The following is a 25,722-nucleotide window of genomic DNA, read 5'->3' as shown; positions in this document are numbered from 1 at the left end:
TGGGGCAATTTTCAGGCACGAACCGCCACTGAAGCAGCTTACAATCAGTCACCTTGCTGTGCACCACACTGACCACCTACCATCAGTGACGGTTACTCTGAACCTTTATCCCACGGGATCTTTCCAGGCAGATTGGGGACCTTTCCGGGATATCTCAGGACTTGGTGCACAGGTGCATCCAATCCAGATCGAGGGGATCCATGTTCCCCTATGAGCACCTGCAGATACCAGGCCAGTCTACGCAAACTGAAAGAGGTATAACTGAACAGCTGATACGTGATGCATACCTGCCGCACTACAGGGTGTAGGACCTAGGTTGGCAGTAACACTAGGTCTCAGCCATGGGGTGGAGGATGATGACAACCCGCTTTGTGAGAGCTCTGGTGCACCGCATTGTATCCCAACTTCTGACTCCTGCCCACAGTCGTACTTTCCATCATCCACCTCGGTGATCCATCACGCGGTCCCATCAGATCCCTGGGGTGACAGTGGTGGAAGCCCAGGCCACCTACAACATTCACCCATTCTCCTGGGATGGGAGTGCGAGTGGTGCTATCCCGAGGCTCTCCTGGCACCTGGAGCTGCCAGTCCAGGAGGCCTACTCTGGTCTCTACCTGGGTCTGCATGCTCGTGGGCATGGAACACAGAGTGGACCATTGCCATCTCAGATTGTGCCACCACCTTCTGGGTCTGTGCGCCATATCCCTCTGGGACTGGGCCACCTCCTCTGCGCCACATCAGCCAGCACCTGGGCAATGCCACTGACGTTCCCAGCCATGGCTTGCTGTGACTGGGCCACACTCCGAAGTGCCGCTGCAATTTCCAGGTGGTTCTGGCACATGGCTGCCTGTCAGGCAGCAACCCTGCCCTGGCCCTCCTTTAGAATCAGATAGGGCAGAGGATGGAAAACCGGCACCGCCCCCAATTTGTGCGTCGGAACGGATTCCCTGCCACATGCCAGCACCCATGCCAGCCACCATGGTTGGGTGCCCTGGCCAATGAGGCCACCAGCTACCCACCCCCAGGGCTACATGCGTCAGACTGGCTACCATTGTGGGTGGGATTCATCGTCCCAACACCGATTTCATAATCGGGCAGGGAATACGTTCCGACGCCCAAATTGGGGGCGGTGCCGGTTTGGCACAATCTGGAAATCAAGTTAATATGTAGTTCACGATCAGAGACAAAGACTAGCTAACAACCTGCAAAGACAAATGAGGATTTTTAATAGAGGAGTCCAATCTTTCTCACATACATAACTATTAACATTTTTAATTTTTGTTTTAAGCGTAAAGGGTTTAACAAATGTACACTAGTCGATTATAATCCATAACATACTCAAGTTATATTCACCATTCTGTATCTGTATTCAAGAAGAAGAGAAATCATGCAGTGGAAAGTATCAATCTATTTTCCTCTTGCTCACAGCAGCGAAAATCCTGACATTCATTCTTCTGAATCATCTATTTCCTGTGGCTGAGGAAATCCTCCGAGAGACCGTGTGGCTTTAGACCTTCCAAAGAAATCTCTGGCTTGGTCTTTCTGACCAATGTTTGAGAACAAAAACAGGAACTCTTCATTGCATTCACCAACCTGACCAAAGCATTTGATTCAGTAAATCATAAGGTTCTGAGGATTATGCTCAATATTTGAATGTTCAAGAAACTATTATAAGTGGAGGATTATGATATTTTAGTTTCACAAGTAGGCCCCTAGTCGCCACATTCCAGCACCTGTTCAGGTACCCTGAGGGAGAATTCAGAATGTCCCAAATTACCTAATAGCACATCTTTCGGGACTTGTGGGAGGAAACCGGAGCACTCAGAAACCTATGCCGACACGTTGAGAACGTGCTCTTGATCATATGACTGCTATTGTTTTCAGTGGGAAATTTGAAACTGACAACTTGCATTAAACATAAATCATATTCATTACATAGTTATGTGGAAATAATTAAGCAGGATTGCAACTAGCTTTGAGACAGAAGGTAGTCCACATATTTCCAAGATATGATTTTGAAGCAACACATGGAAGTCTTGAAAATCCTTATGTAGCATGTCATTAAAAATTTTAGTCCACTATACAATTTGTATAAGTATTAGTAGTGGCCTGCTAGGTATTCACTTAGTTGGAATTGGAAGTTTCTGATGTTAGTAGGTTTGCGATCCTTACAGATTCACGAGACAGTTATGGAACCAGGCACATGTCTGATTTTCACTTCTTAATACTAGATCATTAGCATTTCCCCCAATTGTTCAGAAACTGACTATAAATACTAGTAAAATAGCACGGGAAGAAAGTTTATAAAGTCCAAATTTTCCCAACAAACAGAGATCCCAAATTTCAGAATCTCACTCCAAATTGAACCAACTGCTGGGTGTTGTACTCAGCTGACCAGACATCTTCCAAGTACCAAACTTGCCAGTTAATTTCTAAGGCACAGTGATTCCACTCTTATGGCTATTTATCAGCAGGGCCTCCTCTTAGTGAACTGTCCTTTCCTTCTGTCTGTGAAAGTCTGAAAGAATAAAGAAGATAAAATCTGACAATCCAATTTACAAGGATGAAGAATTTAAGTAGCTTCCAATCCTAAAACTGTGCATGCGACAAAATATTTTTTGTTAAGTTCCCCATATTTACCATCAGAGGGTAGATTAGTCAAGCCAGCAATGTAAAACAAAATTATATTGCATGGATGAGCTGACAGCTTAAGCTACATACAACAAAAAGAGAGATGCTCCTACTAGTGAAACCCATTTACTTCGGTCAACAGCAATTTTCCTCATTTATATTACATCATTGTTTCTGGAGTTTGTGAATCCCCATTTGTAAAAGGTTGTGCTATAATAGAAATGGAATTCTTGTTAGCATCTCTGCTGAATTATGATCTTTCATCATACCCAACACAACAAACAAAAGAAAAGCAATGCTTCCCCACTCTTTGTTTAGATCCTCATCGATGGCACTCAGATCTTATTTCTCTGCAAGTCACCTATTTTTGTGAACACTGAACAAATTAACTGTACTTACTACCCATGGATAAAACTGGACAGTGTACAGAATAGACCACAGTAGGGGATAATTTAAGCTGATTTTTTTTGGGTTTATTTAAAACCTAATGGCCAATCCTTCTACATCACAAATATAACAGTGAAAATGGTCTAAGTCAATTTTGGCATCTGATTCATATTACGGAAATGTTTGGGCAGTCAAAGCAAGGATATATGACAACCAAGGAGATCTTGTACTGCAGTACTAGAATATATAACTCAGAGCCAGAAGCTCCAGGTTAGTGTCCCACTTTGGAACTTGATGGACACGGAAAGTGCATTTGTAATGTGACCAAACAATTTGATCATCAATCTGTAAATCCAATACAGCCAAGGCAATAAGAGCAGGAGTTTTCTGGTTGGCCAAAGCGGAATGATAGCTTCAGAGCCACAGCCTCCCCACGTTGAAGTCTACAGGAATTTAACATGAGAATGTGTTAACCAGTGCACTAATAATGTGGAAATCATTAGTTACAGTAATATCCCTACTCCACAATCCATTTTAGGACTTGCTGGGAGATGTATTTATTAATCTTCAAGATTCTCCTTAAAGTCTACCAATGAGCAGGTTTTGGTCACCTCTCATACAGTGACACAGTGGTTAGCACTGCTGCCTCACAGCTCCAGGGACGCAGGTTCAATTCCGGCTTCAGGTGACTGTCTGTGTGGAGTTCGCACTATCTCCCCCAACAGGACTGGAACACACTTCACTCTGCGTGGGTTTTCTCCGGGTGCTCCAGTTTCCTCCCACCAAACCTGCACATCTTTGGACCGTAGATTGGCCACGCGAAATTGCCCTTAATGTCCAAAAAAGGTTAGGTGGGGATACAGCGGAGGTGTGGGCTTAAATAGGGTGCTCTTTCCAAGGGCCGAATAGGCTCCTTCTGCACGATGAATTCTATGATTAGACATGATCACTTGGAAAATGAGATCCTGGCTGAGATAAGAATTCCCAGCCTTGATTTAACTAACCCGAACCATATTGGAGTCACTGGCATTTAGAGACGAGTTAACCCTTTGTGTGTTTAAGCACTCTGTTCTTTGCAGAAGAGAACAAGCAACTGAGATGCTGAATGAGCAAGACCCTGCCTGGATTCCCTCCCTCATGCTCTTTCTTTCCCCATCTTGCAAGTTGTGAACTGATTTTGACTATCCAGGTGCTCCAGAGAAATTTTGAAAACTCAACCCAGCACTTCTGCCTCCAGAAGAACAGATGAATTATCCATCTGCATCTTTAAATCATCTTTCTCCAAAAGCAGCAGGAGCACTTGAGTTCTGTCTGAAGCTAGCCAAGTCACCAAACTTCAAGTGCAGTATACTCCTGAAATTTTATTGGACTCCAAATTGCTTAGTCTACCCTCCCATTCTGTCATTTATTTGTTTGTATGTATGAACTTTTAGAGTGTGTGTTTGTGACCATCAAGTCCTAGGGTGGGACTTGAACCCAGAGCTTCTGGCTCAGCGGCAAGGATGCTACCCACCGCACCACAAGACAACCTCCCAAAGCATTTTACAGCTACCAAATTATTTTTGAATACTGTTGTAAGATAGGAAACATAGCAGCCAATATGCACTCATCGGGTTCCTACAAACAACAATGTGATAATGACCAGGTAACCTATTTTTTATTTTGTGTTGGTTGAGAAATAAGTATTAGCCAGGATACTAGGAAGAGCTCCTCTAGTTTTCTTCAAAATTGTGCAATTGGATCTTGCACATACATCTGTGGTGGCACATGCAGGGCCATAGTAACATCTCATCCAAAACATGACATCACTGATGCACTCTCAATTTTGCATTGAAGTATGCTCAAATCTCTGGTGGGGAACTTGAACCCACAGCATTCTGACCCAGGGGAAAGAATGTTTCACCCCAAGCCAGGATTTTTCAAACTCAGGGTCGCGACCCGCAGATGGGCCATGGGCGGGTGTCAGCAGGGTCGTGAGCGATCGGTCGTGGCATTCTCGATCATCTGTTGCTGTCATCTGCATGGACTTTGAGGGCATTCGATAAGATTGGTACAAAGGGTTGGTACAAAGATTGCACATAAATTAGTGGCAACCTTGCAACATGGGTTGAAAATTGATTGAGAGGTAGGAGACAGAATATAAATACTCTGATTGGAAAGGAGGTTTTGTGGCGCAGTAGGTAATGTTCCTGCCTGAGCCACATGCTCTGGGTGCAATTCCTACCCAAGTGCCTGATGACCAAGGAAGGCGCGTTCACAACTCAGCCAACAGGTTGAGTATCAACTCTTGTATCAAGAACAGCAGATACTACGATGCAGCATAGTATCTCTCAAGTTATAAGCCTCTGGCAAAAGGTTAGTGATCTGTTCCAGCAAAAACCTCACCATGGGAACAGATGAAGTCTGCCGTGTGCAACACAAGGTGCAGCAAGAGAAATAACAACAGCAACTCTGGAGCATTGTGACTACATTGGAGAGGTAGTAAGTAGTGTCGGAAGGAGCAGGAAATTGCAAAGATACATAGACAGATGAAGTGAATGGCAGGATCTGTGACAAGATAAGTTCAATGTGGGGACAGTCATCCATGGAGTCCAGGAAAGACAAATTGCAGTATTTGCAACATGTGTTAAGAGATGATTTCTCTAAAATCTAGTAGACAGGAACAAAAAGCTATCAAAAAAGCAAATTATCTTAAAAGGATCGGAATATAAAGGGTGGGAAATTATACTTCATTTGTATTGCGACTTGGTCAGAGCAAACTTATTCATTTCTGGACACAATATCTGGAAATGCATGCAGTGCAGATTCCATAGATTATCCCTAGAATTTACAGTGCAGAAGGAGGCCACTCGGCCCATCGAGTTTGCACCGGCTCTTGGAAAGAGCACCCTACCCAAGGTCAACACCTCCACCCTATCCCCATAACCCAGTCACCCCACCCAACACGAAGGGCAATTTTGGACACTTAAGGGCAATTTATCATGGCCAATCCACCTAACCTGCACATCTTTGGACTGTGGGAGGAAACCGGAGCACCCGGAGGAAACCCACGCACACACGGGGAGGATGTGCAGACTTCGCACAGACAGTGACCCAAGCCGGAATCGAACTTGGGACCCTGGCGCTGTGAAGCAATTGTGCTATCCACATTGTTACCGTGCTGCCCTAATGCTTCACCAGAATGATACCATGGATTAAAGAAATAAACTGAGGATAAGTTGCATTAACTTGACTAATCATTTCCTCGAGTGTCTAAGATTAAGGAGTGATCTAACTAATCTATTTAAAATAAAAAGGATTCAATAGAATATATTAAGAGCATCTATTCTCTTGGTTAAGGGAATCCAGAACAGGAGAACATATTAAAATTATGGTCAGGTCATTTAGTACCGAAATCAGGAAGCAGCTCTTCTTACACAGGATAATCAAAATCTGGGACTCTCCTGCAACACCTGTGGATGCTAGATAATTGAAACTTTCATGACTCCCGATTGTTAGACTCGTGTCAGATAATGTTGTAAAGGGATATGGTTCAAAGGCAAAGGCAGATAAATGAATTTGAGATCAGCCCCAATTTCATTACAAATGGCAAAACAGGCTTCATTCTAAAGCCCAAAATAATTAGGTTTCTACTTACTGTATGGAAAATAGCGAACCCTCATTGTAATTTCTTTGGCAGATTTCAAGATCTCAACAGCCTAAAGAAGAGAAATGAATACAACTCAAACAAGAAAAAAAGCTTGGAATGGAAATAGATGATTTATTTTCCCTAACAGGAACAATGTTTTGTTGCCATAATAAACACAAGTTATCTGAACCAGAACCCATCCAACATTAGCACCATGTCCGATCATCAACAATTTTTAAAAAAATAACTAATTTAAATTCCCTTGAACTTTAACCCAAATGATGAATCATGATGCACAAATAACTGGTGTTTGTCTCTTGTGTGATCAGACAAGTTTTATCAGGCTCAAGATACAAAACTGAAAGATCAATCATGTGGATGGGACACCCATCACCATTAACAACCACAACCACACACTGGTCACTGAGGCATATCCTGAATTGGAGTTTTCTTTCATTTATTCATTCAAGGAATGTGTGCTTTGTTGACTAGAGCCAGGATTTAGTGCCCACCACTAATTGCCCTTGAGGGGCGGTAGTGTGCGGCTTTCTTGAATGGCTGGAATCCATGTGGTGTAGATACGCTCACAGTGCTGTTAGGGAGGAAGTTCCAGGATTTTGACCCAATAACCGTGAAAGAACGGCGCTATATTTCCAAATCAGGATGGTGAGTGACTTAGAGGGAAGCTTGTAGGTGGTAGTGTTTCCATGTATTGCTGTCCTTTTATATGGTAGTGGTCATGGGTTTGGAAAGTGCTGTCCAAGGAGACTTGATGAGTTCCTGTAGTGCACGTTGTAATCTTGCAGATGGTACATGCTGCTGCTGCTACTGTGTGTTGGTGGTGAAGGGAGTGATATTTTGTGGATAGGGTATCAATCAAGTGGATTGCTTTGTCCTAAATGGTGTTAGCTTCTGGAGTGTTACATGAGATGCACTCATTCAGGCAAAGGGACAGTACTTCATCATCACTCTTGATTTGGGCCTTGGAGATTGTGGACAGGCTTTTTGGGGAGTCAGGAGGGGTGTTACTCTCCGCAGAATTCCCAGCCTCTAGCCTGCTCTTGTAGGACGGTATTCATATGGCTGGTTCAGTTCAGTTTCTGGTCAATGGTAATCCCCAGGATTCAGCATTGAATGTCATGGGGCGATGGTTAGATTCTCTTTTGTTAGATAGACGGTTATTGCCTGGCACTTGCATGATGTGAATGTTATTTGCGACTTGTCGATCCAAGACTGGATCTTGTCCAGGTCTTGATGCATTTGGGCATGGACTGCATTTACCCGAACAGGCGCCGGAATGTGGCAATGAAGGGCTTTTCACGGTAACTTCATTGCGGTGTTAATGTAAGCCTACTTGTGACAATAAAGATTATTATCAGTATCTGAGGAGTTGCGAACATTGTGCAATCATCAGCAGATATCCCTACTCTTTTTTTTAATATGTTTTATTGAAATTTTTTTCCCAAACAACAATTTTTCCCCTCTTACAAAGCAAACGCAACAATAACAATACAGAAATTTTTAACAATACACAAGTAACAAAACCCCTTTATCTTTGACCTAAACTAAACTAAACCCCCCCCCCCCCCCCCCCCCCCCTGGGTTGCTGCTGCTGGTCATCTGTCTTCCATATCCCTACTTCTGACCTTATGCTGGAAGCAAGGTCATTGATGAAGTAACTGAAGATGGTTATGGCTAGGACGCTACCCTGAGGAATTGCTGCAATGATGTCCTAGAGCTGAGATGACTGACCTCCAACAACCACAACCATCTATCTTACTTAGTGCTAGTTACGATCTCAACCTACTGAGAGTTTTCTCCCCATTCCCACTGGCTTCAGTTTTGCTAGGGCTCCTTGATACACAAGAACAAGGACTGGTAGACCATTGGGGCCCTCGAGCCCGCTCTGCCATTTAATAAGATAATGGCCGATTTGATAGTGACCTCAAATCTGCATCCTGCCTACCCGATAACCCATCACCCCAATGCTTACCAAGAATCTATTCACTTCTGCCTTAAAAATATTCAAAGACTCTGGAACTCTCTTAAGAAAGCGATGGAAGCAAAGGTTCACGACCCTCAGAAAAATATTTTCGCCTTATCTCCATTTCAAATGGACAACCTGTTATTTTTAAATAGTGACCTCTAGTTCTAGATTCTCCCATGAGAAGAAACATCTTCTCTAACATCCAGCCTGTCAAGACCCCTTAGGATCTTGTATGTTTCAATCAAGTTGCCTCTTACTCGTCTAAACTTCAACCAAACTTGGTCAAATGCCGCCTGGATGCCAGTCACTCTCACCTCTGGAGTTGAGTTATTTTGTCCATGTTCGAACCAAAGCTGTAATGAGGTCAGGAACAGAGTGGCTCTGACGGAACCTGAACTGAGAATCGATGATCAGGTTATTAAGCGCCACTTTATAGCACTATTGAGGACCCCTTCCATTAACTTTCAAAACTCATGACCCATGTACCTTTTCTCTTAAGAATTGACATAACCTGCCATTATAAACATTCTAATTCTATACCTTTGTGTTCTGACTCTGGTACTTGCCTTGCTATGTTCTATATCTTGAAAGTCAATGTCATTCACAGCAAGGACCTGATCTCCCTCCTGCAGTCCTGCATGATCTGCATCAGAATCAGGAATCACCTATTGCAAAAGGCAATTAACAGGACGTTTGTGTTAGTATTCAAGAAAATGCACACAAACATATTACCATTCTTAGTAAAAAATATTCTCAACTTTCTAGGTCTTCTGTGCAGTGCTGACTCTGCAGCAAGTCAACAAGTGGCCTCTGTCTCAGCCAAAGGTGGTGCAGAGAAAGGGGAAGGTGAGAATTATTTTTGTGCATGTGTGATAGAAACCTACTTTTCTTATAGGTAATAAAAGTTTAAGGGAAGAAATTATTTAGTGACATTATACTATTAAAAATCATATATTAGCCATGACAGCAGAGAATGCTGAGAGCATGGGAAAAGATCTGATAAGGAAGTCAGTATTCAAACTGACTATCCATGTTGCAAAATAGACTCACTGTTATCATTACTGGGCAAACATCCCAGTTCTAGAAAACATGGTGGGAAATAGGTGGTTCGATCACACCATATTATGGAAACAGAAGAGAAGATTTCCCATGCCATATTATCTCTTAAAACTTGATGGACAGGCAGCACGGTGGCACAGTGGTTAGCATTGCTGCCTACGGCGTTAAGGACCCGGGTTCGAATCCTGGCCCACTGTCCGTGAGGAGTTTGCACATTCTCCCCGTGTCTGCGTGCGTTTCACCCCCACAACCCAAAAGACGTGCAGGATAGGTGGAATGGCCACGCTAAATTGCCCCTTAATTGGAAAAAATAATTGGGTACTCTAAATTTTTTTTTTTTTTTTTTAAACAAAAAAAACTTGATAGACAGACATTTTGATCAATTAGATGAATTATAATTATTTTAACTCAATCACAGTCAGAAAGGGGACAGAGCCTCAAAAGATTATGATTTCCTTATGAGACCAAGAGTGAACCGTTTTTGCTCTCTCCAAAATCATCTCTCGCTCTCTCTGAATTCATCTTTAACCTAACATTTGAAACCTATTCTCACTTTGCTTTGCAAACAGCTATTTCCTTTTGTTTCATTTTTGTATTATGCATTTTGATCTGAAGAAATTACCACAAATTGAATAGTATTTTGAATTCAACTCAAACATCTTTATTTGCATTGGACAAAACAACTTTCTAGATTCTGTATTCGCATAAAATTTGACTTGACCAGTACACTTTAAAACTGACATAAATAAAGCTATACTTGACTTCACCCAAGAAGCTCAGTCTCGAGTTTTGTAAGATGAATATATAGTGCGGCGACCCATAAATATATTAACAAAGTACAGATCCAACAATGTATTAAATCTTCTACTCTGTCCCAAGGTGAAGATGTATTGTTGGAAAAATGATTCAAACTACAACAGCTTGTTTTTTTCTATTTTTCATCAGCTTTAGTGAGTGACACTGCCAGTTAAGTGCTGAATTAGGAAAGCTGCATGCTATGGTGTCATGATCACTGGGATAGGATTGAGACTATAAAAATTCATTTCACATCGGACCCTCAAGGCCAGCAGACAAAAGAAATGTCCATCCATCAGCCTGAATTGGATTTAAATGCAGAAGGCCAGCAATTTGAAAATTAGAGTTTATCAGAATTCATCCAGCAGCCACCTGCTAACTGAATACTCATTATGTTCTGGCTGACAGGTTACAGACCTGTGCCTTTGGAATTGTTCAAGCAATAAACTCCAAGAACCTAACCGGAGCATCATGTTTAACGGAAGTGCACAAAGCCGTAACACATTTAAGCAAAGAAAACAAACCTTTGATATGAAGATGCCAAGCTGTGAGGCCTTGCCCCCTCGGATGTTGAATCCAAGCTGCAGGAAATACATAAAGTTTGTGTAACATCTAAAATTACAGGACATCCAAGATAGCATTGTGTTATCCTTCAGATAAAGCCCTGCCAAGTAATCCAGTGCCAGCCACGGCAAGCGCTAAATTAGCTTCAACAGAATAGGCCAAACATTTTTTTGTTTTTAATTATAAATTTAGAGTACCCAATTAATGTTTTTCCAATTAAGGGGCAATTTAGCGTGTTCAATCCACCTTCCCTACACATCTTTGGGTTGTGGGGGTGAAACCCACGCAAACACGGGGAGAATGTACAAACTCCACACGGACAGTGACTCAGAGTCAGGATCGAACCTGGGACCTCGGCGCCGTGAGTCTGCAGTGCTACCACTGCTCCACCGTTCTGCCTCTAGGCCAAACATTAACATCAAAATTCCAACTAATATTGCCCTTTTTAAAATTTGTAGCAAATCACCTTTACTTTGGGCTGCACTCAGAAAATTTAACTAGCATTGCTTGACAACCAGATGCAGTTTTCAGGCACTTATTTTCTTCGCCCCAAATCAACTGAACCAATTGGCCGCTTAAAGAAAAACCCAGCACACAAAATTGGAACACTATTCAAAGGAGTTTGTGTCCAATATAGAGCTTATGCCCACTAGGAACAGAGGTGAGGCTGCTTCAAACTCATCTCACATAGAATCCTTGTATAGCCATCGGATCAGGCTAGAATTCTCTCCCCAATAACTTATTAAATTCACTATGCCAACTGATGATTGGAAAGCATGCTCTGTGGATTGGAATTCTCAGGTCTTCCTTTCTTCCTCCTTTTGACCAACCTTGCATGTCTTGGATTTGGTCAGGAATTCATTATCTGTGGCAATCACAGATCAAACCCTTATCCTACCACTCATGAAGTACAACCTTTTGCAAGCCAAAACTTTGCAACTCATTGGATTACTTTTTAAACTGATTGAAAATAAAACGGTTATAAAAGGTAAAAAACCCTACCCCTCACAAAAAAACTTAAGCACTAAAGATTAAACATTGGGTCAACAGAAGACAACGCACTCAAGACTTAATAACTTCCTCTAATTTACAAAGACACGCTTGGAGATGAAGATTTATTACCTGAGTCCCAGAGGGTTTCTTCAACTGGATTATTCGAGGCAAGAACTGGGTCAGCTCATTGTTGTAGTCCGAGTGATGTAACCGCTAAAGAATCAATGAAATATCACTTCTAAATTTTGTATACTTCACATAGAACCATATTCTTCATTCCCTGAAAAGTCCAAATTCAAGTTCATGCCCAATGTTGCACCGACACTGACCAGAGTACAGAAAGGACAACATTTTAAAAATACCACCTCACAACTCTCAAGTATCTCAGTTTAGGATGGCTTATTTTATAATATACGCTTTAAGTTTAATTAGAAAGAAAATTACATTTTGAAACGTCAATCTTGTCTGCTTAATTATTTTGTATGTTTGGTGCAAGTGCAGCTTACCTGCAGCATTGTTCTAGACTAGGCCACTGATTGCGTTACTAGCTCATAAAAGAGTTACTCCTTCAAGCAAAAGCAAATATGGCACCCTTTAAATAGTCTAATTCATATAAATAGCAAACAAACAAAAAAGGTTCACCGATCAAATACTTGCTAAAGAACTGCAAAGTCTAAAGTCCCTCCTGACCATCTCCTCCATCAACAATTGCAAGGAGCTCATTGACTTCTTTGCCACCAAAATCCCTTTCCCTGAACTTTCATCTTACCCTAGGTTATCTCACATCTCCCGATATGCTCTGCTTTATGACCCCTTTAAAGATGAAATATTCAAAGAGAAACACCCAATGAACTAAAAGAAACTCAGTGAAATAAATTTCACGTTTTTAAACAAAAACAAATCTTTGTTAAAATTAAACAATGCATGAACCACTAACATAAGACACTTATGCTATGAATTCAGTTCTATTCATCATTTCTAGTCTGCAACTGCTTGCTGAGCAAGCATCCAGATAAGTTAAACAAAATCCTTCGACCCCCAGAACCCATCTCTAAGACAACATGGCATACTCTGGGATGTCCACAGCAATCTAAATTAATTATTGTCACAGCAAAACCCATATGAATACTTATATTGTTACTGGAGTTAACAACGCTTTCACCAGAATTTCTATCCCTATCAAGGAACGTTTTGTTGATCAACAACACAAACCTCTTTTCATCTGGGAATTACATATTTAATTCAAATCTTGTAATTAAGTCGGTGGAGATCCTCTTGACTCTCCCGCTAGTCTAACAATAATCATCTTGTTCAACTGCTCCCACTGTCAACTCTGACCTTATCGAATAGGCACAAGCTATCTTTTAAGTATAAACCCTGGGTTGTTTGGGTTACATTTTCTTTTAATCATTTACAGGATGTGCATGTCGCTGGCTAGGCCAGCATTTATCACCCATCCCTAATTGACCTTGAGAAGGTGGTGGTGAGCTGCCTTCTTGAGCCAATGGGAGTGCATGTGTAGGTATGATGGGTAAATTACCAGTGTTGTAGCTGTACTGGAAGTTTGTTTATGGGCGTGGCAAGCTCTGAAGCACAGGTGTTCAGTACTATTGCTGGAATATTTTCATGATCCATATCCTTTGCAGTTTCCAATGCCTTCAGTCAATGCTTGATATCACGTAGTGAATCGAATTAGCTGAAGACTTACATTTGTGATGCTCGAGATATCCAGGGGATGCCAAGATTTATTATCCATATGGTACTTCTGGTTGAAGATTGTCGCAAATGCTTCAGCCTTATCTTTTGCATTGGTGTGCAGAGATTCCCCCAAAATTGTTAATAAGCATATTTGTGGAGTCTATTCCTCCAGCGAATTGTTCAATTGTTCACCACCATTCACAGCTGGATGTGGCAAGTCTACAGAGCTTAGATTTTATCCAGTGGCTGTGGAATCACTTAACTCTATTTAACACGTGCTGTTAATGGTGTTTTGCACAGAAGTAGTCCTGCAGCTTCACCAGGTTGACACCTTATCTTTAAATATACGTGGTGCTGCTCCTGGCGTACTTCATTGAACCAAGGTTGATTCCCCGGCTTGGTGGTAATGATAGAGTGGGGGAACATGCCGGGCCATTGATTGCAGATTGTGGTTGTGTACAATTTTGCTGATGCTGATGGCCCACAGCGCCTCAAGGTCACCCAATTGAGTTGCTAGATCTGTTGAAAATCTATCCCATTTAGCATAGCATGTATGTCACACAACACATTTCAGGGTATCCTCAATGTGAAGACTACATCTCAAGAACTGGGCAATGGTCACTCCTGCTAATACTGTCATGGACAGATACATGTGCGGCAGGCAGGTTGGCGAGGAGAGGTTAGGTATGCATTTCCTTCTTGTTGGTATCCTCACCACCTCCTAGGCCCAGTCAAGCTATGTCCTTTTGGACCTCGACCAGCATGATCTGTGGTGGTGCGACTGAGCCACTCTTGGTGATGGACATTGAAGTCCCCCACCCAAAGTACATTCTGCACCCTTGCCACTCAGTGTTCACCATGGAAGAGTACTAATTCATCACATGGGGGGAAATCAGTATGTGGTAATTAGCAGGAGGTTTCCTTGCCCATGTTTTACCTGATGCCATGAGACCTCATAGGATCTAGAGATGATGTTGCGGACGCTCTTCCAAATGTATACCTCTGCTCGTGATGGTGGTGAGGTCAGGCAAGGTTCCTTGAGCAGCATCTTCCAAACCCAGATCCAGAAGGACAGGAGCAGCGGATACCTGGAAACACCATCACATGGAGGTTCTCGTCCAAGTCACTCACCATCCTGACTTGGAAATATACCGCCATTCAGTCACTGTTGCTGATTCAAAATCCAGGAACTCCCTCCCTACTTACACATCAGGGACTGCAGCGGTTCTAGAAGGCAGCTCACCACCACCTTCTCAATGGCAACTAGAGATGGGCAATAAATGCTGGCTTAAACAGTGACACCCACATCCCGTAAATGAATTTTAACAAACCCATCCCAGGTATATCTTGTCCATGAGATCTTAGTCCTGCTTTCAGTACCTTTTCCAATTAAACTACTGATCACAAAATTTCCCCTCTTGGTCTACATGTTAGTTAATATTATTGATCTTCCTTTCTCTTCAGGTATTGTTCCTCTCTCCTTTGTAGCCACTTAAAATGGCTAACTCCCGATTTAAAATGGCGAACGGCAAAGGCTGATGGGAAAGTCAGCCAACAGGACAAAAACGAGCAGCTGCAGGTTGACTGTGTATTTACCTCTGGAAAGGCCAGACAAGATCGATACCAGCAACCATCAACATAACAAAACACCAGCCATCTGCATAGTACTGAGCAATCCCCGGGAACAATGAGCAACATTTAGACACATAAAAGTAAAACCAGACTCTTCGGCGCCAGCAGAAGCCTACACAAAAGGAGGTGAACGACCACCTCAAGACCGCCCATCGATCAGGGAACCGCTCCAGCATTGGAGAAAATCGAACAAAGTCCAATCACTTGGAACCAGGTACAGGGTCTGCCCCGAAAGGCGGGAATCCCCTGGGGACTATAAGAATTGAGCCACAAGTTCAAGGTGCTCTCTTCCAGCTCTCTTCACTCGCTCTTCACTCTTGAACAGCTGCTCAAAACTGTAAGTCTTACTTCAACGCTCGCTACGAGATAGGCGCTCCTAGCTACCAATCTGTACCAACTTCGAAGCCCGCAGGCTCAGAACCCGAACAAAAGGCCATTTGTTTCCCTGACCTGGTGGGCCAGTTCCAAGTTAAGTATTGGCCTGTTAGCTGTAGAAGTAGCTTAGACGTAGAATTTGTACATGAGTAGTGATTACTGTTTATAATAAATGTGCTTTGATTTAAATCTTACTAAGCGGCGTATTGGATTATTGATCATTACTCGGACTTGAACCACGTGGCGGTATCATAGATACCTGGCGACTCAAGAGCAAAGGTGATAAAACAGAGCAATTAAACTAAGGCAAAGTTAGCAACACCTTCATCATCGCTTTCCTAAAAATTAAACCCTTGACCCCACCCATCCTTGCAAACCACCGCCCATTTCCAACCGCCCTTTTCTTTCCGAAGTCCTTGAACATGTTGTCACATCCCAAATTCAGTGCTCATCTTTCCTGAACCCCATGACTGAATCCCTCCAATCAAGTTTTCACCTTGCAATATTACCAAAACTGGTCAGACACAAAATGGCATCCTATGTTTCCTGTGATAAAACCAAATTATTCCTCCTCGTACCTCTTGACCCGTCTGTAGTTCTTGACTACATGGCTAACCACATCATCCTTCTCCAACACCTCCCCACTGCTATCCAACTGAGTGAAAAAGCTCTCACCCAGTTCTATTCTCATCTGTCTTATTGTAACCAGAGCATTACTTAATATGGCTCATCCTCCTGCACAGTTACCTCTGGTATCACCAAGGAATGATCCTCGACTCCCTCTTAATTCTCATTTACATGCTGCCCCTATTTGCCAACATCTGAAAGCACAATGTTAATTTTCACATGCATGTATGTTGATGACACTCAGCAAGATTGCCCATTTCACCTCCGTAAAATTATCTTACTTTTCTCCTGCCTCAGCTCACCTGCATGTTGAGATCCTCATGCAGGTCTCCCTTAGTGTACCCGAACAGGTGCCAGAGTGTGGCGATTAGGGGACTTTCACTGTAACTTCATTGCAGTGTTAATATAAGCCTACTACTTGTGACAATAATAAAGATTATTATTTAAATCGCTGGACTAGACTCTTCCAATGCACTCCTAGCTGATCTCTCAAAATATACCCTCTGTAAACTCCAGATCTGCTGTCTATGTCCTAACTAGTGCCATGTCTCATTCACCTGACACCCTTATGCTCAATGACATGCATTGGCTCCCAATCAAGCAAATTCTTAAATTTTAATCCTCGTTTACAAATCATTTTATGACCTTGCCACCCCCACCACCCCCCACTTCTCTAAAATCTCCTCCAACCCCACAAACCGCAGATATTTGTAATCATCTAATTGTGGCCTCTTCAGTATCCCTGGTTTAAGTTGCTTTACCACTGGTGGCCAAGTCTTTAGTTGACTCTGCTCTAAACATGGGAAGCCATCTGTACTCCTTCCTACTTTACGATACTTTCTCTAATATATATTATTCTTGTCACAAGTAGACTTTCATTAAAACTGCAATGAAGTTACAAGGGGAAATAACCTCTCAGCATTTACCCTGTCAATCCCCATGAGAACTCTATAAGTCTCAATAAAGTCACCTCTCATTCTTCTGAACTCCAACGAGTATAGGCCCAACCAACTCAACCTCTCCTCATAAGAAAATCTCTTCATACCCGGGATCAACCGAGTGAACCTTCTCTGGCCGCCTCCAATGCCAGATAAAGGGACCAAAACTGCTCACAGAATTCCAGTTCATTCAAAAGATCAGGTATCAAGTCTGGGCTTTTTTGTCTGCATTACTCAGTACCACAATGGTCGATGTCACAAACACATTAAAAAGAACTTAGATAAACAATATTGTTACCTCCTGTACTGGGATCCAGGCAGGGGGATTCTCGTATGGTGGCAAAAACACTACTGGATATTGATAGTCATCATAATTGCCTTTTGGGTCCACATATACCCGGTTCGACATTGGATTCCTTCAGAGATTGTAATCTGGTAAAATCTGTAAAAAGCAGGTCCATAAACTGCAGTGAATGTCTAACATTTTTGCTCGATGCACACTATGAGAGGATATATATATATATATATATATACACACACACCTAAAATTTTTAATTTTTTTTTTTACATCGCTAGATACAAACTACAAGGGCAATTCAGCCTACTTTAGTTTATTCAGCCAGAAAGAACCTAGAGTCCACTCATCACTACATCAAGATGCTTCTTAATGATTCTAGTGTGTTTTTCCACTAAGAAATAGAAAACATTCATTCATCTGCAACATGAATGTACAGACTTGATTAGGTCTCGTTTAAAACAGGCCTGGGGATGAAGATGATTAGGATTTACCTCCACTGCTCCACAGGTTGATTAGTATCTGAGAACTACACAGCATTTGTAAATTAGCACTTTGATTTTTTTTTTTTTTAAATTGTTTATAAAAGTTATTTTTTATTTTTTCCAATTAAGGGCAATTTAGCGTAGCCAATCCACCTACCTTGCACATCTTTGGGTTTGTGGGGGTGAGACCCACGCAGACACGGGACGAATGTGCAAACTCCACATGGACAGAGACCCGGGATCGAAACAGGGTCCTCGGTGTCGTGGGGCTGCAACGCTAACCACTGTACTAGCCTTTTGTTAATTTGAAACTGTCCTCGTCATGTTAGTGTTAACTGTGAAGTAATTTCTTGAAAATATTTTTTTCTCCAATAGCACATTTTATCTTTTCCAGTTTGAGGAATTCCACGAGGTCGAACAGCCAGTCAGCAGCCTTGGACCGTGCTGCTGACCTTCAACCAAGCAGGAGTTTCCAGCAGGCGATCAGCGAGGCAAAGGCTAGGGCAGATGCTCCTCTCCCCATAAAGAGCTCCGGCTGTTCTGATACCCCGAAGATCGCCAATAGCGGGCACAGCTACACCCTCACCCCACAACCTTGGACATGGCCTTGAAAAAAGCCGAGAAGTCTGTGACAGGAGCAGAACATGCAGGTGATTGGCCAGACCTCCCTGGCAACATTCACATTTGCCTTCCACCTCCAGGAAGAACCCACTCATGTGTGCTCTAGTCAAGTGCGCCCTGGGCACTACCTTTAGCTGCGTTAAGCTCAACCCTGCACATGAGGAGGTGGAGTTTGCCTTATGCAGTGCTTCGATCCAGAGTCCTCCCCCTTTTGCTATCCCCAGCTCCTCCTCCCACTTTTCCTGTGTCTCGTCCAGCGAGGCCCTTACGTCCTATATCAGTCTTCCATACATGTCAGCACAGTAAATGTCCCCTAGTGCGTCCGATGTTAGAGGTCTGTCCAGTCGGGTGTGCCCGGGTAGCTGGGGGCACGTTGCAGTATTCTTGCGGAAGAGGTTTCTTAGTTGTACGTATCGGAGCTCGTTCCCTTTCTGGAGCTTGTCCGCCCCAAGGTCGCTACTGTGCCAAATCTGTCTGTGACCAGCAACCAATAAGGGGGCAACAGGCTATGCCTTGGTTGTCTCAAACATGCCCCTGGTACGTTTTAATACCATGGGGCAACATGTAGATAGTTAAACAGTACAGCTGTGGCAACTGATCACTGTGAGCCAATGTTAATATACCTTGTATCTGTATATAAGTTTCTTTTGTATTCATACCTGTTTATATCTTTTCCCTTTTTAACGTTATTTTTCTGCCGATGTGTTACAAATAAATGAAATAAAAATATTTTTAAAATACTTTTTTCATACCACTTACTACATTATATTATATATACCTATAATGCCACCTCACAGCAGAGCTGACCCTGCATGTTGCACAACAGCAAGATTTTTACAATTTACACATTACAAATTACGAACAAATTTACAAGTTGGTAGCGTCATTCTTTTTGAAATTCATGTACAGGATGTGGGTGCCACTGGCTAGGCCAGCATTTATTGCCCATCCCTAGTTGCCCTTCAGAAGGTGGTGGTGAGTTGCCTTCTTGAACGCTGCAGTCCTTGAGGTGTAGGTACCCACATTGTATTGTTAGGGAGGGAGTTCCAGGATGTTGCCTCAGCAACATACATTTCCAAGTCAGGGTCGTGAGTGACTTGGAGGGGAACCTCCAGTTCGTGGGGTTCCCAGGTAACTGCTGGTCTTGTCCTTCTAGATGGTAGTCCTTCTAGATGGGCGCTCGAGAGTTACAAGTTAGCTAGGAAGGACCTAAAGAGAGAGTCAGGAGGGGACATATAAAGTCTTTGGCAGGTAGGATCAAGGATAACCCTAAAGCTTTCTATAGATATGTCAGGAATAAACGAATGACTAGGTTAAGAGTAGGGCCAGTCAAGGACAGTAGTGGGAAGTTGTGCTTGGAGTCCGAGGAGATAGGAGAGGTGCTGAATGAATATTTTTCGTCAGTATTCACACAGGAAAAAGACAATGTTGTCGAGGAGAATACTGTGATTCAGGCTATTAGACTAGAAGGGCTGGAGGTTCATAAGGAGGAGGTGTTAGCAATTCTGGAAATGTGAAAATAGATAAGTCCCCTGGGCTGGATGGGATTTATCCTAGGATTCTCTGGCAAGCTAGGGAAGAGATTGCTGAGCCTTTGGCTTTGATCTTTAAGTCATCTTTGTCGACAGGAATAGTGCCAGAAGACTGGAGGATTGCAAATGTTGTCCCCTGCTTCAAGAAGGGGAGTAGAGACAACCCCGGTAACTATAGACCAGTGAGCCGTACTTCTGTTGTGGGCAAAATCTTGGAAAGGCTTATAAGAGATAGGATGTATAATCATCTGGAAAGGAATAATTTGATTAGAGATAGTCAACACGGTTTTGTGAAGGGTAGGTCGTGCCTCACAAACCTCATAGAGTTCTTTGAGAAGGTGACCAAACAGGTGGATGAGGGTAAAGCAGTTGATGTGGTGTATATGGATTTCAGTAAAGCGTTTGATAAGGTTCCCCACGGTAGGCTACTGCAGAAAATACAGAGGCATGGGATTCAGGGTGATTTAGCAGTTTGGATCAGAAATTGGCTAGCTGGAAGACGACAAAGGGTGGTGGTTGATGGGAAATGTTCAGACTGAGAGTCCAGTTACTAGTGGTGTACCACAAGGATCTGTTTTGGGGCCACTGCTGTTTGTCATTTTTATAAATAACCTGGAGGAGGGCGTAGAAGGATGGGTGAGTAAATTTGCAGATGACACTAAAGTCGGTGGAGTTGTGAACAGTGCGGACGGATGTTACAAGTTACAGAGGGACATAGATAAGCTGCAGCGCTGGGCTGAGAGGTGGCAAATGGAGTTTAATGCAGAAAAGTGTGAGGTGATTCATTTTGGAAGGAATAACAGGAAGACAGAGTACTGTGCTAATGGTAAGATTCTTAGCAGTGTGGATGAGCAGAGATCTCGGTGTCCATGTACATAGATCCCTGAAAGTTGCCACCCAGGTTGAGAGGGTTGTTAAGGCATACGGTGTGTTAGCTTTTATTGGTAGAGGGATTGAGTTTCGGAGCCATGGAGGTCATGTTGCAGCTGTACAAAACTCTGGTGCGGCCCCATTCGGAGTATTGCGTGCAATTCTGGTAGCCGCATTATAGGAAGGATGTGGAAGCATTGGAAAGGGTGCAGAGATTTACCAGAATGTTGCCTGGTATGGAGGGAAGATCTTATGAGGAAAGGCTGAGGGACTTGAGGCTGTTTTCGTTAGAGAGGTTAAGAAGTGACTTAATTGAGGCATACAAGATGATCAGAGGATTGGATAGGGTGGACAGTGAGAGCCTTCTTCCTCTGATGGTGATCTCTAGCACGAGGGGACATAGCTTTAAATTGAGGGGCGATAGATACAAGACAGATGTCAGAGGTAGGTTCTTTACTCAGAGAGTAGTAAAGGTGTGGAATGCCCTGCCTGCAACAGTAGTGGACTCGCCAACACTAAGGGCATTCAAATGGTCATTGGATAGACATATGGACGATAAGGGAATAGTGTAGATGGGCTTTAGAGTGGTTTCACAGGTCGGCGCAACATCGAGGGCCGAAGGGCCTGTACTGCGCTGTAATGTTCTATGTAGTAGTCGTGGGTTTAGAAGGTGCTGTCTAAGGAACATTGGCGAGTTACGGCAATGAATCGTGTAGATGGTACACACTGCTGCTACTGTTAGTCGGTGGTGCAGGGTTTGAATGTTTGTGGAATGGGGAGCAATCAAGCAGGCTGCTTTGTTCTGGATGGTGGTGAGCTCTTGAGTGTTGTTGGAGTTGCATGCATCCAGGCAAGTGGGGAATATTCCATTACATTCCTGACTTGTGCCTTGTAGATAGATGGTGGACAGGCTTTGGGATGGGTGGGTATGTTGGCGGGGGTCAGGAGGGGAGTTACTCGCTGTAGGATTCCTAGCCTTTCACCCACCCTGGTAGCCACAGTATTAATATGGCTCGTCCAGTTCAGTTTCTGATCAATGGTAACCCCCTTTAATTTTTGCCTTCAAGATCGATTTCAATACACTTCCCATTCCACTAATATGGGTAATATTTTAAAAAATGATGCAAAGGGAAATAAACACCCCACTCTTAGTAATCTTCGAAATTTCAGAAAGCAAAATTCAGAACTCTGCATTTTATATAGCACCTGTTCACAACCACAGGATATCCCAAAGCATTTTACAGCCAATGAAGTAGTCAGTTACAATGTAAGAAACAAGGTAGCCAATTTGCACACAGCAAGCTCCTACAAACAGCAATATAATGACCAGACCATCTGTTTTCGTGATGTTTATTCAGACACTAAGCCAGTCGTTCCTGAACTATTGTTAATGTACTCAAACTCCACCATCTTATATTAAATACTGTACATGTAACCCCTCTGCTTTCCAAGTCTCTCGCAGCTGTTTGAACAAGACTCCCAACTAGGAAGGTAGCTTGTTATCTAAAATCAGGTGCAGACCTGTTCCTAGCCACCACAAACACCCATGCAAGTGTGGTGTTATTCAATTTTCTATTCCCTTATTGGGCACATGCTATCTTTTAATTTTATTAACTTTTTTCATATGGCTAGAGTTAATGATCCATTCAACACCTTCAGCTGGCACAGCGATGCCATCAGTAATTAATCTCTTAAGGCAGAAGGTTAGTATTTGGGCGATGGACTGACTTGGATAGCCATGGTCACAACTTGTTGTTCCTCATGGAGCAAGAGCTAACATCTTCCCTGGGCCTAGAGATTGAGAATTTAATAGAATTTCCAGGGAATGTTAAAACCTGGACTTCATCAGACAGGTCAGTTCCCAGGTTAAGATTGAAGACAGGCACCACCTTTGTTAACTTATACTATGGCTGCGACACAGGGTGGTGCACAGGCATGCTGATGACACTTTTCCAAAATCATCTGTCGTGTGAAAACCCTACAACCAATCAACTCCATGATTAACAGTTCCATGTGCCCCTTGGATGATCAAACCAACTGCACACGCATAACAAAGGCTCCCAAAGGGAATCAGTCCTCTTCAAAATATAACACAATGATCTACCACTCTCAGATCTTCACAAATACTGACATTTTGGCTCTGGCTTTCCTGGCTAAAGAACTTCAGGACATTGAGAAAACGATCTTTGTTCTCTGGAAACCTACTTCAGAAAATCTAAACTACGACCAAACACTCTCCCAAGACTGTCGCTTCAACCTTGCATCTGAACAACTCAAGGCCAGGTAAGAACTTCATAACCAGTTCTGCGGCTGACCAGTCTCACACAACCCAATGCCAAAATATCTGGGCATCACCCCTAATCGTACTTTGAACTACTGGCAACACCTCTAGAACACTGGAGCTAAGGTCAAGCTAGGACTGGATCGCATATAAAACTGACAGGTGACACTTGGGGGCAGCAGAGGCAGAACACAACACACAGCTTCACTCACCCTGCTCTACCCAACAACAGAGCACGGCTGCTCAATCTGGCTCAGGAGCCACCACACAAATACTGTAAATATCCACCTCCAGGAAGTCATAAGGAATATTTCTGGAACCTAGGATCAACACAGCTTGAGAGGCATCCAGTGCTAATAAACACAGAACCTCCTGATGTCCGCAAGGAAAGTACACCCCAAAGAACACTGACAGCTAATAAAGCACTCCCATTGACACAGGACCCCCAAAAAACTAAACTCATCTGAAATCATGTAGCCCGTTCTGGAGCACACCCTACAAAGATGTCCCAATGACAGCCTCGCCTCTTGATTGGCACACATCCGAGTTGACTGCAAACAATAAAAGCATTGCTTATTCTCGGAAATCATCATCGGTTTTAAGGAAGGCGAAAACCAGAAGAGTCAATTATTAATTTAACTGGAGTCAATAACATCCTGCACAATACTTTGCCAGCAAATAATAAACCAAAATTCATCAGATGTTGCTATTCCATGAATGTGCTCTCCTAGATTTTTCATCCTTAGCCAGTTGCCTCAGCGGGCTGGCTCTTTATCACACAACTCCTCTAAATACAGAAGAAGCAGGAATGCATCCTCCATTCTGCTTCGAAACGAGTTAAAGCGGAATGAGTGTTCAGCAATCTGGTGTGTAAAACTATGTTTTCTTTCCCTGATGTTATTTTTAACAGGTCATTTTCATCAGCAGCTTTGACCCCACGACATTTCCTGTTCTCCATTAGAGCTACAAGCTATTACCCAGCTTTTTGTTAAATCAAAGGGCTGAGCAAATTTCCAGGTAGCTCACAGGCAGCAGCCTTTCCAACTGAAACCCACACTTTTGCTGTCAGCTATCACAGAATTGTGAGGGGAAACCGAGCAGAGCTCGGCTGGTTAGTCTGCCCCGAGCTGGCCACAAGCCCACAGCCGTATTCCCCGTGGGATCGACAGGTCTGTTATCAATCAGGAACCAGCCGAAAGCTGCAGAGAACCGAAGAGGAATCATCCTGAAACATGGCGCTCCGGATCTGGGGAAGACGAGCCGGCAGTTCGAAGCACCCGTCACCAAAGCTAGAGGCCGACCAGCACCCGGCGCACTCAGAGCCCCAACGGCGCAGTCGGGACAGGACGCCCCAGCCTCGACCTTTACCTCGGCCTCTGACCGAAAAATCCCAGCTCGCCAGCCCAATCGATGCAGGCCCCAACTGCCAGCGGGTAACCAATAGAAACAGGCGATAATCAGGCGGCAGCAGGAGGAAAACAGCAAGGGCGGCGCTGGAATTTAAACAGAGGGGCGGAGTCAAGGGTGAGGGGGCGGGGCCACGGGTGAGTGACGGAGTCATGGGAAGGAGGGGAGTTTTTTTTGTTGTCGAGGGCAAAATCTCTAAATTTGCAGTTGAAAGTAAGCTAGGGAGAATAGAGAATGGTGAGGATGACGCTGAGCGACTTCAGAGGGACATTGACAAGTTGGATGTTGTGTTGGGTGTTCCGATACACAAACGAACCAACATGGTTGTAGATGGTACAACTCGGTTTTATTATTCTGGCTGTGGTTCGTAGTTCACCAGCTAACCTGTGGACCCAGCCTTAGCACTGTCTTAGTGAGGCACTCAGCACATGGTGTATGTCTGAGTGGCACACTGTGAGCTCCGTGCTCTGAGCTATCTCCTGGTAGAATGAGCAGGAACTGTGGTGTTCCCTGTTTTATAGTGCATGCTCTCACTGGTGATTGGCTGCGATGTGTGTGTGTGTTGGTTGGTCCAACTACCTGTCCATCAGTGTGTGTTTGATTGCACCATGATATGTTAATGTGGATATCATGACATTGGACAAATGGGCAGACGCCCAGCAGATGAACTTTAATGCAGCAAAACGGAAGAAGAAACATGGAGAGAATATCGTCTCAATGGCACAATTTTGAGGGAGTACAGGAGAGGAACATCGGGGTTCAAGTGCATAATTTTCTGAAGGTGGAAAAGTTATTAAGAAGGCTTATAGCATCTTTGAGTTTATAAATAAGAGGTATAGAGTATAAAAGCAAGGAAGTGATGCTACACCTCTACATATCATAGGTCAGACCACATTTGAGGTATTGTGTTCTGGACA

The 25,722-nt window shown here is 43.3% G+C and overlaps 1 protein-coding gene across 1 annotated transcript; it reads right to left on the bottom strand.

Moving 5' to 3' along the window:
- Positions 1-1,205: 1,205 nt before the first annotated feature.
- pdzd11 (PDZ domain containing 11) lies at positions 1,206-24,915 on the bottom strand. Its single transcript, XM_072505516.1, has 7 exons — positions 24,767-24,915; positions 17,613-17,756; positions 12,174-12,257; positions 11,012-11,068; positions 9,200-9,298; positions 6,656-6,716; positions 1,206-2,518 (listed from the first exon to the last, which is right to left on the bottom strand). The coding sequence occupies exons 2-7, from the start codon at positions 17,721-17,723 to the stop codon at positions 2,484-2,486; spliced, it is 447 nt and encodes a 148-aa protein (XP_072361617.1). The 5' UTR covers positions 17,724-17,756; positions 24,767-24,915; the 3' UTR covers positions 1,206-2,483.
- Between the last annotated feature and the right edge of the window lie 807 nt (positions 24,916-25,722).

This window comes from Scyliorhinus torazame, chromosome 5, assembly GCF_047496885.1.
Source record: "Scyliorhinus torazame isolate Kashiwa2021f chromosome 5, sScyTor2.1, whole genome shotgun sequence".
NCBI classification, from domain to species: domain Eukaryota; kingdom Metazoa; phylum Chordata; class Chondrichthyes; order Carcharhiniformes; family Scyliorhinidae; genus Scyliorhinus; species Scyliorhinus torazame.
Note: the sequence above shows the minus strand (reverse complement) of the source record. Positions and strands in the feature narration are given on the sequence as shown.